Source organism: Panthera leo, chromosome E3 (assembly GCF_018350215.1).
Source record: "Panthera leo isolate Ple1 chromosome E3, P.leo_Ple1_pat1.1, whole genome shotgun sequence".
Taxonomy (NCBI): domain Eukaryota; kingdom Metazoa; phylum Chordata; class Mammalia; order Carnivora; family Felidae; genus Panthera; species Panthera leo.
In genome coordinates, this window is record NC_056694.1 from 33,958,029 (window position 1) to 33,975,442 (window position 17,414).

The 17,414-nt window shown below is 52.9% G+C and overlaps 1 protein-coding gene across 2 annotated transcripts in view; it reads right to left on the reverse strand.

Annotated features, from left to right (window-relative positions):
• The window catches only part of ABAT (4-aminobutyrate aminotransferase), an 89,739-nt gene that overhangs the window by 13,651 nt on the left and 58,674 nt on the right, over positions 1-17,414 (reverse strand). For both annotated transcript variants that reach the window (XM_042922993.1, XM_042922994.1), the window contains 5 exons: positions 17,268-17,385; positions 14,059-14,108; positions 3,394-3,474; positions 2,641-2,733; positions 2,118-2,180 (listed from right to left, as the gene is read on the reverse strand). In XM_042922993.1, coding sequence (XP_042778927.1) covers positions 2,118-2,180; positions 2,641-2,733; positions 3,394-3,474; positions 14,059-14,108; positions 17,268-17,385 — 405 coding nt within the window. The remainder of the gene's footprint in view (positions 1-2,117; positions 2,181-2,640; positions 2,734-3,393; positions 3,475-14,058; positions 14,109-17,267; positions 17,386-17,414) is intronic.

Genomic DNA, 17,414 nt, shown 5'->3' on the forward strand with positions numbered 1-17,414 from the left:
AGTGAGATCATGACCTGAGCTGAAATCAAGAGTCGGAGGCTCAACTGACTGAGCCACCTAGGTGCCCCCCAATTTTTTTAATCAAGAGATTTCACTGAACTCTCCAAACTTCTGCCTTCTCACAAATTCCACATAATTTGGGCCCGTTGTAGTCAAACACAAAGGCTGGTCTAGCCGGGCTGCCCCAGGGCCTGACACCCGCCTTCTGCCCTGATGTCACCTGCCTGGACTGCTGGGGCTGTTGAGCTTTCGGCCCCCATCTCTCGGCCCTGCTGGGGCTGTTGAGTTTTCAGCCTGTCTATGGGCTCTGCAAACTCCTCCTCCTGCAGATTGCCCTGACTTCCCTGCTCCAGGTGGGCCTGGTGCCTCCTGGGACAGGAGGCCGGACCAGCCGTCTCACTGGAAATGCCCCAGGGCTTTGGAAGGGGTCTGTGGGGCTGGGGCCGGAGCGGCTGCCCCTGGGCTCAGGAGGGACGCAGGGACTCCCCAGCGAATGGCACAGCTGCATTATTTCCTGACCCTCCACCTGGCCAGGGAATCAGATGGGTTTTCAGCTGCTTCAGGCACACTACCAAGGACACCACCGCAGAGGCAACCACGGGGCCCAGAGGCGCTGGGAGGCTCACGTAGTGTTTTCTCAGGCTGGCTGATCTCCTCTAGGTCCCTGAGACGCCCCCGGGAGAAGCACCAGGACCCCCAGCCCCAGCAAACTCTGGAATACCCCCCCCCCCGTCATTTTCCTTGTTTGTCCCCTAATGCAGCCACTCAACGTGAGGAATGGGGTCTAAAAGTGCTGATGGACTAGGATGTCCGCGGGTATCAGATGAGAAGGAGGGAGGGCACCATCCACTGTTTTTAAAGATGGCCAGAAGAAAAAAAAGAAAATACTTAAGTGTACGGAGGTCTGTATGAACACAGAGAAAGGGCTGGGTAGATTTGCCCGCAAGAGGTGGATTAGGAACAAAAACATTTAAGGAAGCATGAAAAAAACCAACCTTACCGCCCAGAGGCAAGGCCTGTAAACATGTGAGCGGGATTTCTTCCAGTAATCTGTGCATTTATTTACATGGTTGACAGCACAGCGTCCGTGTAATTTACATTCTCCCGTTTTCACTAAATTACGGCATGCGTGTCTCCGGGCCAAGAGAAACCCTCTGTGACTATTTCTGCACAATACTGTGGATGCATGCAGGGGGGTACTCAAGTTCAGTGGCTCTTGATTCTTTTTTTTTTTTTAAGCAGCAGACATTTCTGTCTAAATCATAAGCGGGGAGGGGCCCTCGCTGAAAGGGGGAGGACAGGCCTGCTGGCTGGTGAGCTTGGGATGTACCCACCTCGACCCCTCGCCTCCGGCACTGGCCGCCTTGCTGCCTCTGTGAACTGCTAGGGTTCCATTTGGAACCCCTACACTTAAGTCCTCTTTCCCTGTTACTGGCTGTAAAGGCGGGTTTCCAATCTTTTCTGGTTATCACGACTATAAACACCAGTGGGGTGAACACCCTGGTACATACCTTTGTGTTGACATTTTGAATTATTCTAGAGAATACACTAAAGGCTCCTTAAACAGTCCAAGTCAGGCAGTTGTCCTGGGAAACTGAGGAGTGCTGGTCAGGAAGGGCTCCCCTCAGCCTTGACATGAGGGGAATGGACCTCTCTGTATGACAGACTGTGTCCTTTCCAGTTTGAAGCCCTCTCCCTCAGTGTGATGGTGTTCGGAAGAGGGGCCTCTGGGAGGTGACGAGGGTTGGATGAGGTCATAGGGTGGGGCCCCTGTGATGAGATCAGTGTCCTTACAGGAAGAGACCCCAGAGTTCCTGCTCTCTCGCTCTCTCTCCCGCACACGTGAGGACACAGCGAGAAGGCAACGTCTACAAGCCAGGCAGAGAGCGTGCCCCAGGGAACCAAATTGACCTTGACCTTGGACTCCAGCCTCCCGAACCGCGAGGAAATACATGTCTGTCATGTAAGCCGCCCAGTCTGGGTGCGGAATTTGGTTACCGGCACCGAGCTGCGTAAGACCCCTCCTATTTGAGAAGGCCAGGGCCAGCCAGGGCCAGCTGGAGGGACTGTGGTGACTGACCCCCCGCAGCTGAGACCACAGGGCCCGCTGCCCTTACCTGGTTGATCATGCACGTCTCCAGCTCCTCTTTGGAGAAACCCGTCTGGCCCCTTTCCTTGTTCTGACAAAACAGAAGAGACACAATCTGAGTCGCTCCGGGGGACGCGGGGCTTCCACTTTGCACTCAGAACCCCCACAAGTGCTCTCTCAAGGCTGACTGGAGATGCCGACCGTTCCGCTTGGGTACTAACACATGAGATTGTTCAGCAGGCTTGCAGCAAAGTAAGTGCACGGATACACAGGTGTGCTATTACTCTGTCCACAACAACCCAGGGCTGCGAGGATGGGGTCTGTGATGCCGAGGAAAACCCGTGTCGTCGCATCGGGTGACGGCTCTCTGCACCACACGCCAGGGGCCGTCTGGAGAGCCCTGTCCAGGCGGTGGCCCTCTCTGGATTTTGACCGTGGCCAGGCGGGGTGAACAGCGGGACAAGGGGTGAGTGTGTGGCTGGGGGCTGGGCGCGTGTGCGCGTGTGTGTGCGTGCATGTGTGTGTGCACATGATCATGCCCCAAACCTCACCCGGTACCACATGAAGATGGTCTTAAAGGCATTTTCGTTGGAGCAGGAGCCGCAGGACATGGTGATGAGCTGGGACATTCCTTTGGGAGCCACCTGCAGGGAGGGAAACGGCGGTCGGCTCGCTCCATCTGGACTCCCGCTTGCCCAAGCAGGAGCTGAGCCTTCACAGGGGTACAGTCTGGGCTGGGGGAGGCTGGGCAGGGGGGGGGGGAACCAGGACCGTCCCCCAGAGCAGCGGGACTGGGGAGAGTGGACGGAGGCTCTTCCAGGGGGTGGAGGACAAGCCCAGGAAGGCCCTGGGGCTGGAGGGGATGGAGGAGAACAGCATGAAGAAAAGCCCAGACTGTCCTGCCCGGTGCAACCACCGTCCCCCGAGGTGCCCATGTTTTACAGGTAGGAAGTTGAGATTCAGGAGGATTTGAATCATCATAACAACTAAAACCGAACCGTAGGGGAGGGATGAATCACACGCAATGCTCCTATCGTGGAGCAAATATTCATTTCCCCTGGATCCTTTGTTCCTGCGCACAAGGAGTCCCTTCCTTTCCTTTGAAAGGAAAAGTGAAAATACTCTTCAGGAAAGAAACAGCACAAGAACAAGACCCAAGCAGACACATGGCATCCTCTACCCTTATGGATCTCGGTCCTTTCCTTTCCCCGTGCTGGCACTGCCTCCCTGAGATCGCTGGCCTTCCCGCAGGGCTGGAGGGCAGGGGGTGGGGGGTGGGGATGGGGTTGCTCCCGGGGACTCACCGAGAGCAAGGACTCCCGGAGCTTCTCCACAAAGTTCTCCGGGGGAAGGATTCCGAGGGCAGGTCTGTTGATGAAAGTGCTCTGCAAAAAGGTAGGACACCGAGGGTGACTTCTCGGACTACTACAGGTGACTACTCCCTGTCGACCAAAGACCAACCAAGCTTTTCACAGCGGGTGTGTTCACACAGGCTCATGGTGTTTCCTAGGGGGTGGGATCAGCCGACCTCCCCGCACTCTCCTGAGAAATCCCCTGGGCTTGCTCTGGGTGTAAAAGACGACTGAGATATTTTTCTTTCTTTCTTTTTTTTAATTTTTTTTTGTTTTTAATGTTTATTTATTTTTGAGAGAGTTAGAGACAGAATGTGAGTGGGTTAGGGGCAGAGAGAGGGGGAGACACAGAATTGGAAGCAGGTTCCAGGCTCTGAACTGTCAGCATAGAGCCTGATGTGGGGCTCGAACTCACGGACCGTGAGATCATGACCTGAGCCGAAGTCGGACGCTCAAATGACAGAGCCACCCAGGCGCCCCAGATGGAGACGTTTCTTGGTTGCGATATTGCATTGCAGTTACAGATACTACCACTGGGGGAAGGGGGGGTACACGTCGTACTATTTTTTGCAACTTCCTGTGAATTAGGATTCAGTTAGAATTTTATAATTATAGTATTATTTTATCACCGAACTATAATGATCATTTTAACAGCCCACCCATCATCATGGCTAAAAAACAAAAAGTGGACGACAGGAGGAATGGGTGAGGGAGCAGAGCTGCCAGAACCCCGGTCACAGCCGGAGGGAACCAAGTTTGGCTCGGGAGACAGCTGGCAGGGCTGTTTCTTACAACGATGAACACACACACACACCCATCACTGGGCAGTTCTCCTCCGAGGTATTTACCCACGCGAAACGGAAGCACACGTCCACACAAAGCCGTGAACGTACGTGCATGTTTACAGTGGATTTTATTTTTATTTGCCCCAAATTGGAAACAAACCACATGTCCCTCTGCTGGGGGAAAGATAAGTAAACTGGTCCCTGCACACTGCGGAACACCAGTCAGCGACGGAACCGAACAATCCGCTGACACGCGGTGACATGGACGAACACGGGAGTCTCAAGGTCACGATTCTGCGTGAAAGCGCCCAGAATCAGAGTTGCACACTGGGGACGCCTGGGTCAGTTAAGCGTCCGACTTCGGCTCAGGTCACGATCTCAGGGTTTGTGAGTTCCAGCCCCGCGTGGGGCTCTGTGCTGACAGCGTGGAGCCTGGAGATGCTTCGGATTCTGTGTCTCCCTCGCTCTCTGCCCCTCCCCCGCTCACGCTCTGTCTCTCTTTCAAAAATAAAAATAAAACATTAAAAAAAGGAAAAGAGTACACACTGTATGGTCCCCTTCATAGGACATTCTGAAAAAGCTAAAACTATAGGGACAGACAACAGCTCCTGGCTGCCAGGGGCTAGGGTGGGACTGAGTACAAATGGGCTTGGGGTAATGTCTGGGTGATGAATTGCTGTTTGGATATTTTTAAAAATTGTGGTTAAAAGAAAAAACAGGTAACATAAAATTTTAACAAACTTAACCATTTCTTTTTTTTTAAGTTTATTTATTTTTGAGAGAGAGAGAGAGAGTGAGAGTGAGAAAGAGAGAGAGAGAGCGAGAGAGGCAATGCACATGTGCAAGCAAGGGAGGGGCAGAGAGAGAGGGAGAGAGAGAATCCCAAGCAGGCTCCGCATGGTCAGAGCAGAGTCTGCTGCGGGGCTCAACCTCCTGAACTGTGAAATCATGACCTGAGCTGTAATCAAGTCGGATGCTCAACTGACTGAGCCCCCAGGCACCCCACCACCATAACCATTTCTTTTTTATTTATTTATTTTTTATGTTTATCTTTGAGAGAGAGAGAGAGAGAGAGAGGGAGCACTAGCAGGGGAGGGGCAGAGAGAGAGGGAGACACAGAATCTGAAGTAGGCTCCAGGCTCTGAGCTGTCAGCACAGAGCCTGACACAGGGCTTGAACTCTTGAACAGTGAGATCACGACCTGAGTGGAAGTGGGATGCCCAACTGACTGAGCCCCCCAGGCGCCCACCATCTGAACCATTTCTAAGCATCCAGTTCAGTAGTGTTAAGGATATTGTTGTGCAACCATCCATCCATCTCCAGAACCTTGTCATCTTGCAAAACTGAGATTCTGTTCTCATTAACCACTAACTCCGTTCCCTCCTCCCCCGAGCCCCGGCAACCACCCTCTACTTCTCTGGCTCTGTGAGTCTGACGACTCCGGGTGCCTCATAAAAGTGGAATCACACAGCATTTATCCTTTGGTGACTGGCTTCTTTCGCTGAGCATCATGTCCTCAGCGTTCATCCATGTTGTACCAGGTGTCAGAATGCCCTTCCTTTCTAGGAGCTCAGTAATATTCCACTGCATGGATAGATCACACTTTGTTAATCTATTTCTCCATCCACTGATGGACACTCTGGTTTCTTCCACCTTCCCAGTGACTGAACGGTGCTGCTGTGAATGCGGGTGTCTGGGTGTGCCTCGATTTTGGCAGTGACTACATGACTGTGTGTTTGGTGAAACCCACAGAGCTATACAGCACAAAGGATGTGTTTTATTGCATGCGAATTATATTTGAAAAAAAATGGGGAAAAGCGCATTAAGAGGCAGTGGTGGCTCTGGAATTTCTACCCAGAGCAGGGCTTAGGAGAGCAGTCTGATCAAGGAGCCGGCTGCAGCCCTTCAGAAGTGGAATGGGTTGAGTGTGAGAAAAGCAATGTTAGAAAGATCACCTGACTCCTTACATGTTGATGTTTTATTCTAATTTTCATCGATGTGGGTCCAGAGATGTATTTCCCTTGGCAAGGAAATCAACAGTGCACGCCTGATTCTAAATGGACACTTGCTTCTGATAACCCAAAAGGGAGGGGGGCATGGTGGCCACTGAGGTCAACCTGTCCAGCTGGCCAAGGGTCAGTCAGCCCTTACTGTCACTTCAGAGCAGAAACTTGGGCCAAGGGAGCCAGGGCTTCCAAATTTGAAAAGGGAAATGCAGCTTTTAGTGGGAAATCACCTCACTTTAAAATGCTGGCCAAAATTATCTTTTTTTTTCCTTTAAAGTTTATTTATTTATTTATTTTGAGAGAGAGAGAGAGAGAGAGAGAGAGAGCGAGCAGGGGAGGGGCACAGAGGGAGGGACAGAGAATCCTAAGCAGTCTCCGAGTGGACAGTGCAGAGTCTGACATGGGACTCGAACTCAAGAACCGTGAGATCATGACCTGAACAAAAATCAAGAGTTGGATGCTTAACTGACTGAGCCACCCAGGTGACCCTGGCCGAAATTACCTTAAAATAGCCTCTGGCCAAGGGGCAGTCCCACACTCAAGTAGCTGCGTTCTTGGAGAGAACCGGGCCCTGCCTGCTGGCTTCAAATCACAGGCACGGCCACTGGCTGCCCACACGACAGGGCCCATGCAGAGGCCCACGTAGGATCAAGGGCTCCAAATCTCCCCATGGGCTGGTCACAAATACTTGCTTTAAAGCGAGGCTGAAGGATAGCATTCAATTCTGGAGATGCTGACCTCAGTGGGGTGAGGCTCCCAGCATTTTATACTCTGACCCGGCTAAGCTCATTTCTCCACCTCCTCTAAAGAAACAATTTCCACCATGGACAAAGGTTATGCATCTAATTATTCAGGTAGCCTGAAAAAGGAGAAACACTCAAAATGCCAACATCAGGTTAAGTAAACTGAAGCATGCTAACTCAAGAGATGTTCTGCGGCTAGTCAAATAGTCTTTCTCTTTTTCTTTCTTTCTTTCTTTCTTTCTTTCTTTCTTTCTTTCTTTCTTTCTTTCTTTCTTTCTTTTTCTTTCTTTCTTTCTTTCTTTCAATTTAAATTCAAGTTAGTTAACATATAATGTAGTATTGGTTTCAGGAGTATAAAATGGTGGGTTTCTTTTTTAAGTTTGAGAGAGAAAAAGAGTGCGGGTGCAAGTTGGGGAGAGGTAGAGATAGAGAGAGAGGGAGAGAGAGAATCCCAGGCAGGCTCTGTGCTGTCAGAGCAGAGTCCATCATGGGGCTCGGTCCCACACAACTGTGAGATCATGACCTTAGCTGAAGTCAAGAGTCAGACACTTAACCAACTGAGCCACTCAGGTGGCCCTAAAATGGTGTTTTTTAAAAAGGTTACAGCTGTCCATAAGGGTTCACTCTTGGTGGAGTACATCCTACAGGTTTTCACAAATGGATAATGACATGTGTCCATCATTCCAGAAAAGACACAGATGGGAGCACAGATGGAATAAGACTAGAGCTGTCTTCCCCCAGAGTGCCCTGGGCACGGGTCAGGAAGAGTCTGGGAGGGGTCTGCACAATGGTAAACAAGGAGGATGGCACAAAAACAGACACTCAGATCAATGGAACAGAATAGAGAACCCAGATATGGACCCACAAACGTATGGTCAACTCATCTTTGACAAAGTGGGAAAGAATATCCAATGGCATAAAGACAGTCTCTTCAGCAAATGGTGCTGGGAAAACTGGACAGCGACATACAGAAGAATGAACCTGGACCACATTCTTACACCATACACAAAAATAAACTCAAAATGGATGAAAGACCTAAATGTAAGACAGGAAGCCATCAAACTCCTCCAGGAGAAAGCAGGCAAAAACCTCTTTGACCTCGGCCACAGCAACTTCTTACTCAACACATCTCCGGAGGCAAGGGAAACAAAAGCAAAAATGAACTCTTGGGACCTTATCAAAATAAAAAGCTTCTGCACAGCAAAGGAAACCATTAGCAAAACCAAAAGGCAACTGACGGAATGGGAGAAAATATTTGCAAATGACATATCAAATAAAGGGTTAGTATCCAAAATCTATAGGGAACTTATCAAACTCAACACACAAAAAACAAAGAATCCAGTGAAGAAATGGGCAAAAGACATGAATAGACACTTCTCCAAAGAAGACATCCAGATGGCTAACAGACACATGAAAAAATGCTCAACATCACTCATCATCAGGGAAATACAAATCAAAACCACAATGAGATACCACCCTACACCTGTCAGAATGGCTCACATTAACAACTCAGGCAATGATAGATGTTGGCAAGGAGGTGGAGAAAGAGGATCTCTTTTGCACTGCTGGTGGGAATGTGGTACAGCCACTCTGGGAAACAGTATGGAGGTTCCTCAGAAAGCTAAAAGTAGAACTACCCTACAACCCAGCAATGGCACTACTAGGCATTTATCCAAGGGATACAGGGATGCTGTTTTGAAGGGGCACATGCACTCCAACATTTATAGCAGCACTATCAACAATAGCCAAAATATGGGAAGAGCCTGAATGTCCATTGATGGATGAATGGATAAACAAGATGTGGTGTGTATACACACATACACACACACACACAGACACACACAGACACAAACACACACACACACACACACACACACACACACACACACACACACACACACAATGGAGTATTACTCGGCAATCAAAAAGAATGAAATCTTGCCATTTGCAACTACATGGATGGAACTGGAGGGTATTATGCTAAGTGAAATGAGTCAGTCAGAGAAAGCCAAATATCATATGACTTCACTCATATGACGACTTTAAGACACAGAACAGATGAACATAAGGGAAGGGAAGCAAAAATAATACCAAAACAGGGAGGGGTACAAAACATAATAGACTCTTAAATATGGTGAATAAACAGAGGGTTGCTGCAGGGGCTGTGGGAGGGGGGATGGGCTGAATAGGCGGGGGGCGTTGGTGGGTCTACTCCTAAAATCATTATTGCACTGCATGCTGGCTAACTTGGATGCAAATTTGGGGGGGGGGAATAAAATAAAATTTAAAAAAATTAAAAAGAAATAAAAATATAATAAAAATAAAAAATAAACATTAAAAATTAAAATAAATAAAATACTTAAAAAAACAAAACAAAAAACAAGGAAGATCACCAGCAGGTGGGTTTGGTTATGAGAACGGATTGTGCCAAACGCAATGTGGCACCCTGGACTGGATCCTGGAACCAGACAGTGAGCATTACTGGGGAAAGTGGGGAAATCTGAATGCGGTCTGTACCACATAACGTGCCCTCGTTAATGTCCTAGTTTTGACAAAGGTGCTGTGGAGAGGGCGGTATGGGCACTGGGTGAACTTGGGGAAAGACAGGTGGGAACTGTCTCTGCACCTGCTGTGTGAATCTGAAACTAGCCCACAGCCGAATCGCCCGTCAAAAGTGGGAGGGACTGACTGGGCCTAGGGACTGCTCGGGTACCTCTCTCCTGGACATAATCAGTGCAGTAAACCCAGTGCAAATCCGAACAGCGGCTTCACTGCATCAGAAGGCCCCAGAATGCGATCTCCTTGGTGGCTTTGGAACTTGCCTTGGACTGCTAGAAACTGGGGCAGACTCATGCTGCTTTTTCTGCTTTGTGACCACATGGGTGAGTCTAGGGTAAGTAGCGGGGGGCGGTAACCCTCCTCGCTGTAGAACTGGGGAAAGTGAGGAGCAGAGAGGTCAAGCTACCTGCCCGAGTCACACAGACAAGGAAGGGGCAGAAGCATGGCTCCAAGCGGGCTTGCTGACCTCAGATTCCATCCTCTGCCCGACCTGCACGCAGCATCCGCCTGTAGATGTTGATGCTGGATCTGGATCCGAGTCTGCTTGGTGCAACCCAGAGACTTGGCTGGCCTCTGGGGGCCTTTGCAGGCATCTCCTTGCGGCTCCTGAGAAATCTAGCTCACTGTGAGACCAGGGTCGAGGCGAACTGCCAGCACCGGTTCCGGGGGAAGCAGCTCACGGAGGGGACGGCTGGGATGGCGGGCTGGCCGCCTGACTGCCTATCTGGGACCGCGGAAGATGTGGGGGTGGTGCTCCTGTTCGACAAAGTGTGACATTAAGAACAGAAGGTATCTGGGACTTTGGGTAGTGGGATCCAGTAAGGACAGGTTTCTAGAAGCTCTGCTGTCAGGCTCAGCAGTCCTGAAGTGCAGTGTGAAGGGGATGGGCTTTGGTTGAAGTGGCTGTGCAACCTGGAGCAACTCACTTAACCTCTCTGGTCTTCACAGTCCTTATCTGCCAAAATGCGGGCTCCTCCCTTGGTGCTTGTAGGCAGCCAGTGAGACGGCAGAGCAGCTGAGGCAGCAACTTAGTCTAGATGAATGGTCAGGAAGGCGCAAAGGCCTGGGGGTCACGGTGATGGCACGTGTCTTACCTGACCAGGTCCACACTCCCCCATGTCACGGACGTCAGACTGCACCCATCACTCAGCGCAATGACTGTGCACTGACCATCGTACAGATAAATGATCACTGTGCAAACTGTGGGCACTGTCACGAGTGACCCTGGTGACATAAGAAATTGTAACTGGAGCCCAGAAATTGGATCCAGGGGTCGTGCCTTCATTTTTGCAGCCACGTGAAATAATTATGTCGGAGTATGAGGGTGGTGTGGTTGGGGGACAAATGGGTTGATCAGCCCCTTCACGGGACTGGCAGGACCCTGCCCTCCACTTGCAAATTACCATCATCACCGAGTGAGTGCACCCCTAGCCAAGAATTTGCAAGACGCAACATGTCGGCCAATGGTCCCCCAGCCTGATGCCCGGGGTGCACCCGGCTTCTCTAAGACCGTGCCGGGGGACTCCTTTCACTTGCCCAAGCCCAGACTTCTGCAGCAGAATGACGTCAACAGGGACTGTGGTCCCAATCGATCTAGACCGTGACCTCACTGGCACCCAGAACGGTGCCCAGCACGCAGTAGGTATTCAATCAATAATCGATGACTGAACAAATGTCAAGAAACGAGGCTGAAGCAGCAGGAGCCAGACCGCGAAGGGCTTTGCATCTGAAGCGGGGGAGGTGGGGCGCACTCTGGGGGCCGCGGGTGCAGTTTGGAGGCAGTGAGCGTGGGCCTGATGGGGTGGGGGGGGGCTGGTCCACAGGGGCCACTGGGAAGACGCAAGGTCACGACAGGTCCCGACAGGGTGAGGGTTGAGAGGTGGGTGGGAGGAAGGGAGGATGAAGCGGCTCCCAGGTTCCTGGCACAGACAGGTGGGGGCAGGGCATCCCTGAAATCAGAATCCCCAAAGTCACGTGTTTTCAGGGATGATTCTGCCTCTGCAGGCAGCTGACACTGCAAATGTGTGTGACATGTTTGTTGACACATTTTTCCCAGCACCAACTGCCGAGGCATCTGGGATCCGCACAACGTTTCGAAACAAAGCCAGGCTCTGGATGTAAACACACCCGCGCCCCAGCGGCCTCGCCAGGCACCTTCAGAGGGGGACCTTCAGAGGGGGACGCCCTTTCTGCTCCCGCAGCTCCTGAACTTGTGCGTCCCCAAGCCCCTCCCCAGCGGGGCACAGCCGTTTGTGAGAAGGGAAATGTAGCTCTTTCCTATTCTTTTCAACTCTGCCAGTTAGAAGGGGCTTTAAGCTCGGGGAGTGGGCTCCCAATGCTCCGCGCCCCTCCTCCCCCAATCCCTGCTGTCTTAGATTCCTCTTTTTAGGCGTCACACTCCCTGTGCCACCCTGGGTAGGACACCCGGTGTGGCTGAGGATGTGCAGCAGCAACGGAACTCACACGCTACTGGGGGCAGGAACATCCACAAGCAGCTGGGGACGCTGGCGGGAGCCGCTGAAGCCGCTCTCGTGCGCGCACGGCCATGGGCAGCAGGGTGGCTTGGCCTTGAGTCCCGTGGCCGTGCATGCACGTGTTCCCCAGAGCACACGTGTTCCCTGGAGCACACGTGCTCCGACGTTCTAGAAGGATGCAGCCCAAGGGCCCGTCGGCAGTAGGATGAAGTGGTCCCTGGCAGTGCGTGCACACAATGGAAGGCCGTGAAGCCCTGAGAGTGCACGGTCTGCGGCCACACACAAGGATGGACCCCGCAGACGGACTTCGAGGGAAACAAGCCACTGGACACGACAAAGACCACGCATGCTATGGTTCCATGTACGCGGGAAAAGAACGGAGGAAACGCACGTCTGCCGTTAGGGGAAGGGCATCCGGGCAGGGGTGCATGGTGGGGAGACCAGGTGCAATTCATGCATTCCCAACTGGGGTGAGAAACCGCTTCCCCCCCTGTGGTGTGGGGAGCACAACTGTCTACACGGTATGCGTTTACCATATTGCAGAGGGGTGCTCTAGATGGCACAATGTCTGCCCATCCCGGGACCCAGAACTTGTAGATGCGATTAAGGTTCTTGATCAGCTCAGATGGGGACAATGTTCTGGATTTTCAGGGTGGGTTGAGTGCAACCACATGAGCCCTTAGCTAAGAGCAGAAACAGGAGGAAGGCAGAGAGGACCGGCCACTGCTGGCTGGAGGACGGAGGGACCACACGGAAACCATGAGAACGAGGTGCCAGGGACCTGCATGAGCACAGGAGCAGATTCTGCCCCAGAGCCTCGGCTAAGAGCTTCTTGTGAGACCCTACGCAGAGCCCGCCAGACCCCTGGCCCACAAAATCCGTGCCAAGATACCCGGGTGTTGTTGCAAGCCTCTAAGCCGGCGGTCATTTGCGACGGTAGTAACAGGAAATGTGGCGGCATTAAGACTGCGTGACGGCGGGAACAATTAGGAAAATTGTGTGTAAAAGGGCTCCTTAAGGAAGTGATAACAAAGCAGAAGGGAGACAATTCACTGAGCAGTGCGCTCGGGGCTGGAGGGGATGCGCGCTTCTGCGCGGGTTATATCCAGTGTGACTGATCAGCAGCTTCCTGCCCCTCTCCTGCAGGGGTGCTCGCCTCGGGGCCCCTCCACCCCCTCCGCTCCACTAAGGGCACCTGGCAATGTCTGCAGACAGGTTTGCTTCTCAGAGCTGAAGAGGGGACGCTGCTGGCACCGAGCAGGTGAGGCCAGCAGGTGCACTGGAGGCCCCCCACCGTTGCAGAGAACCACCTCTGCAACCATCACCAGTGCCGAGGCTGACATCAGCCTGTGTGGTCCCTAAATCTGCACGCTGTCAGGTCCCTCCGGCTTGGCTCTGGCCACGCTGTCCTCTTTTACCCCTCAGCCTCGAAGCTGCTCTCCCACCCTCTCCCCTCTCCCTGCAGGGGCCCTGGAGGTACCTCCTCCTTCAATCTCAGCTCAAAGGTCACTTCCTCGGAATCCTTCCCTACCCCCCCTCGCCCCCCGCAATCCCCCAAACCCTCAGCTCCTGTGGGTTTAACTCCCAGCACCTCCTCCTGCTGTGTGACCTTGGATAAATACTTAACCTCTCTGTGCCTCAGTGTCCTCATCTGTAGGATGGGGATGACAGCAGAACCTGCCTCGCAGACTTGTCAACATCACAGCTGTGAAGTGGTGAACATGGCGTTTGGCACATATTATGCTCTCAAAAAATGTCCACCGTTGTCACCACCGTGACTGTTTCGCGCCCACACAGCACTGTTTGCCTCTCTCTGTAGCACTTAATATGGATGCAATTCGCTACTTACCTGTGTGGTTACCTACTGCCTCTGTGGGAGTGGGCACTGTGTGGCTTTGCTCACCAAGGCATTTCAAGTGCCTAGCATATAGTATGTGCTCAATAAACATTTGTGGAATGAATGAATAAATGAGTGAGCGAATGGGGTATTTCCCAAGGCTGCCCAATGACACTCTGGATCTCCATGAACACTGTGTAACCCGGGACTCACCGCGTTTTGAGGCTGTTGGACCAGCTTCAGGAGAGCGGGGTGGCTGTAGCCTGCAGAGAGGGGGCACGGTTAGGGTCTTGGTTAGAGGCCCGCACGGCACACAGGGTCCCTGTGCCCCTCCCCCACAGCCTGCCCCTCCCTTCACAAGGGGCCCTGTTATCTCTTGCAGACAACAAGACCCACTCCTCGGGTCCACCCAGACCTCTGGACTTAGAATCACTCAGGCTGCCGCCAGAAACCTTCACCAAATTCTCTCGTCGATCCTGAAACCCGGGTGTGAGCCCTACCGGGCTAGAACCCCAGACAAGGCAGTGAACGCAAGGTTAAGGCACATTCAGGACCGGGGCTGGGAGTTCTTCCCCGGGCCAGTGTGATGAACCGTGGCCCTCACCTTCTTCCCAGGGCCGCTGCTAGAGTCGAATCGCAATACCTGTTTGCTCAGGAACCGAGCACGTCAATGATGCAGTCTGCAACCCCGTGACATGCACGCCTGACCCTTCGTGCGTTTGCTGCTTCCTGGAGCCCTGCTGTCTTGACTGCCCAGCACGAAAGGGCTTAGGATACCCCTTGACTCAGCAACTGCCCTGCTATGAATTCGCCCTCCGCACGCGAATATAGACCAATGCACAAATCTTAACCATGACGCTTCAATATCTCCAGGCCCAAAAGCAACCTAACACGCGCCAGAAGCCCTAAACCAAGAGAAAGCCCGCGATACTCTGTCAGCGGGAGCCTTTATCGGAAAGGAGGGAAACTCACTGGGGCCAGAGTGCCCCGGCCTCAAAGCCTGTGCTTCGAGTTACTGTTCCTCGTTCCCAACGCTGGCTGTGACTCCCACGGGATGGCCAAGTCTGTGGGGGGGCGCGGGGGCCACAGAGGTCAGGAGACCAGACTGGAAGACCCTCCAAGGCAGTGGCCAAATGTGCCGCTCAAAGGACACCAGGTGAACGATAATGACGTGGGGATCTGTGCGTGACACGGCGAGAGCCTGGAACCTTCGCAACAGGAGAGACCTATTTTCTTTAAACCAACTCACTTTTTAGTTTAAATACACTTGCTCTGAAAGGAGAGAGGCCCGCCCGAGGCTCTGGGCCTGGGGCCTGCTCTGGCCTGTGAGAGGAGAGGAGGCTAGCAAGCTCAGAGGGGAGGGGAGGCCCCAGTGTCACCCCGGGCAGACTTTCTCCTCTGCGGCATCGCAGAGTGAAGGGGCTTGAAGAGCCTTGTGGTTTCACTCTGCCTGGTGGGAGGAGGGTGGGCCCCCGGGGGGGGGGGGGGAGGGGACCTGGTGTCCCAGGGGACAGAGCTGTGAGCAGCCTCTCTGATCTCCCACCCAACTTCTTGGCCTGCTGGGCCCACAGCTGCAGGGTGTCTGTTAGTCAAGGAAGCAGGCTTCTGTGGGTTTTTTTCCAGCCATACTGTGGCCAGAGGCCTTCAGTTCTGGTTCTTTATTGTGCTGCCTGGGTGTTTATGACTTTCTTGCCTCAGTAGATAAGCCAGTTCCAGGGAAATCTTACTAAGTCACAGATGCAGCCTGTCTTAGTGGCTTCAGAAGGAGAGATGAGAGCAAAGCCAGTCCATATGGATCAGGAAAATCCACGCCTGAGCTTTCAAAGCCGTGGGACCCCCGCACTGCAGGGCAGGGGTGGCCGTCTGCGAGGTGGCTATCACAGGAGTAAACTTAGAAGGCAGACACTGTTTGGTTCAAATCCTTGGGCTCCCTGGACATGCTGGGCAGACCCCATGGCCTCTTGAAACCTGGCCCCCGTGGGCAAGGTGGAGACGATGATGAAAGGCCCGATGTTATGGGGCTGCTGCAGGGGTCTAACGGGATAACATGTAAGGTGCTTAGCAATGTGCCAGGCATCTGGCACATCCCCAGTAGTGACCAGTTAGAAAAAAAATTCCATCAAAGACTAGAGATAGGGGAAGAAAATGGCCGCAAGAAAACTTTCACAGCTCCCAGTATTTTCCCAACTTGTGCCGGCCTGTTCCCCAGGACCCCACACATTTGGCGGCCGGCTGGGGTTGAGAAGTGAGGGAGGCCCTCGGGGGCTTGGGGGGGCAGGGAGGAGCCAGCTGGGAAGAGAATGGCCTGCAGCCCGTGGCCGATAAGCCTGGCCCTTCCACTCCGACACAGAGCACGGACCAGGTTGTGCAAATCACAGAACCCCAGACACCTTCAGAGGCCAAAGCATCTCTGAATGACGGGCTTCCCAAAAAGAACAAGTCACCTTAGTGTCTAATCGCATCTTAACGGGAAATAAACAGGGGCTGGCATCACGCACCAAGGGACAGGCTTTACCAGACGAGACGCTTAGCCCACAGACCACTAAGCACAGCCGCAACCTGCGTGTCTGAATCAGCCCTACGCGCCCCACGTCTGCCGTGCCCTCCTCCGGCAGCGAGCCTGGAGGTGAGCCTGGTGAGGCAGACGCGGCCGTGGCCCCCCACCGCTCACCTTGACTAGGCGGCCACCCCTCTCCTGGCTGCCCACGTGGGGGTCGGGAATGGCTCCAGCCACCTCCTTCTCTGGAAATCTGCCCTTGGTGAATGGAAGCTCCTTGGCCCAAAAGATGAGCCACGCGCTTCCTTCTGGCAGCTAATGGGCAATGACTGACTAGCACTGGGTACAAAAAGGCCAGCCTCTTTGGCACAGTCTGGGACCAACTCTAGGGTGCAATTCATGTTCCAGAGCCACCCCCCCACCCCCCATTGTGGGATCAGGCTGTGGCTAGTCTCTGGCTGAAACCTCATCCTTCTTAGCCTTTCCCTGCCTCCCCAGTCTCCTGAGAGTGTGCCCTTAATAAGCGACTTGCACAGAACCCCTGCCTCAGGCTCTTCTTCCAAGAGACCTAACCTAAGACAGCTGACATTGGAGGCTGTGGTCCCGCAGACCTGGGTTCACATCCTGGCCATGCTTCCCCCGCAAGCTGCATCAATCCCCTCTCTGAGCTTTGCTTATCTATCAACAAAATGGGGGTATTAATACACACTCACCTTGCGGGTTTTCCAGGAAGAATAAATAAGAGAAGACATCTAAAGTCCCTATGATAGACCCTCTACCCATGACTTGTTCTTTTTCTCTGCCCTTGAGGAAAGAGTCTGGCAACACACAGGGATGGGCCTGCTGGAGGGAGCAACTAAAGTCAGGACGGCCACAACTAACAGAGAGAGGACATACATCCAAGGGCGGATTTCCCAGCTCTTACCTATGGGGACAGAGGAAATCTGGGAGTAAAGGTCCAACATCCGGTTGCCATCCACATCGACCAGGTAATTGCCTCGGCTCTCTTCGTAATTGCAGAAAAAATGCACAGCGTCTGCATTCTTGGGGAAAGTAGAGACTGGTTCAGGAT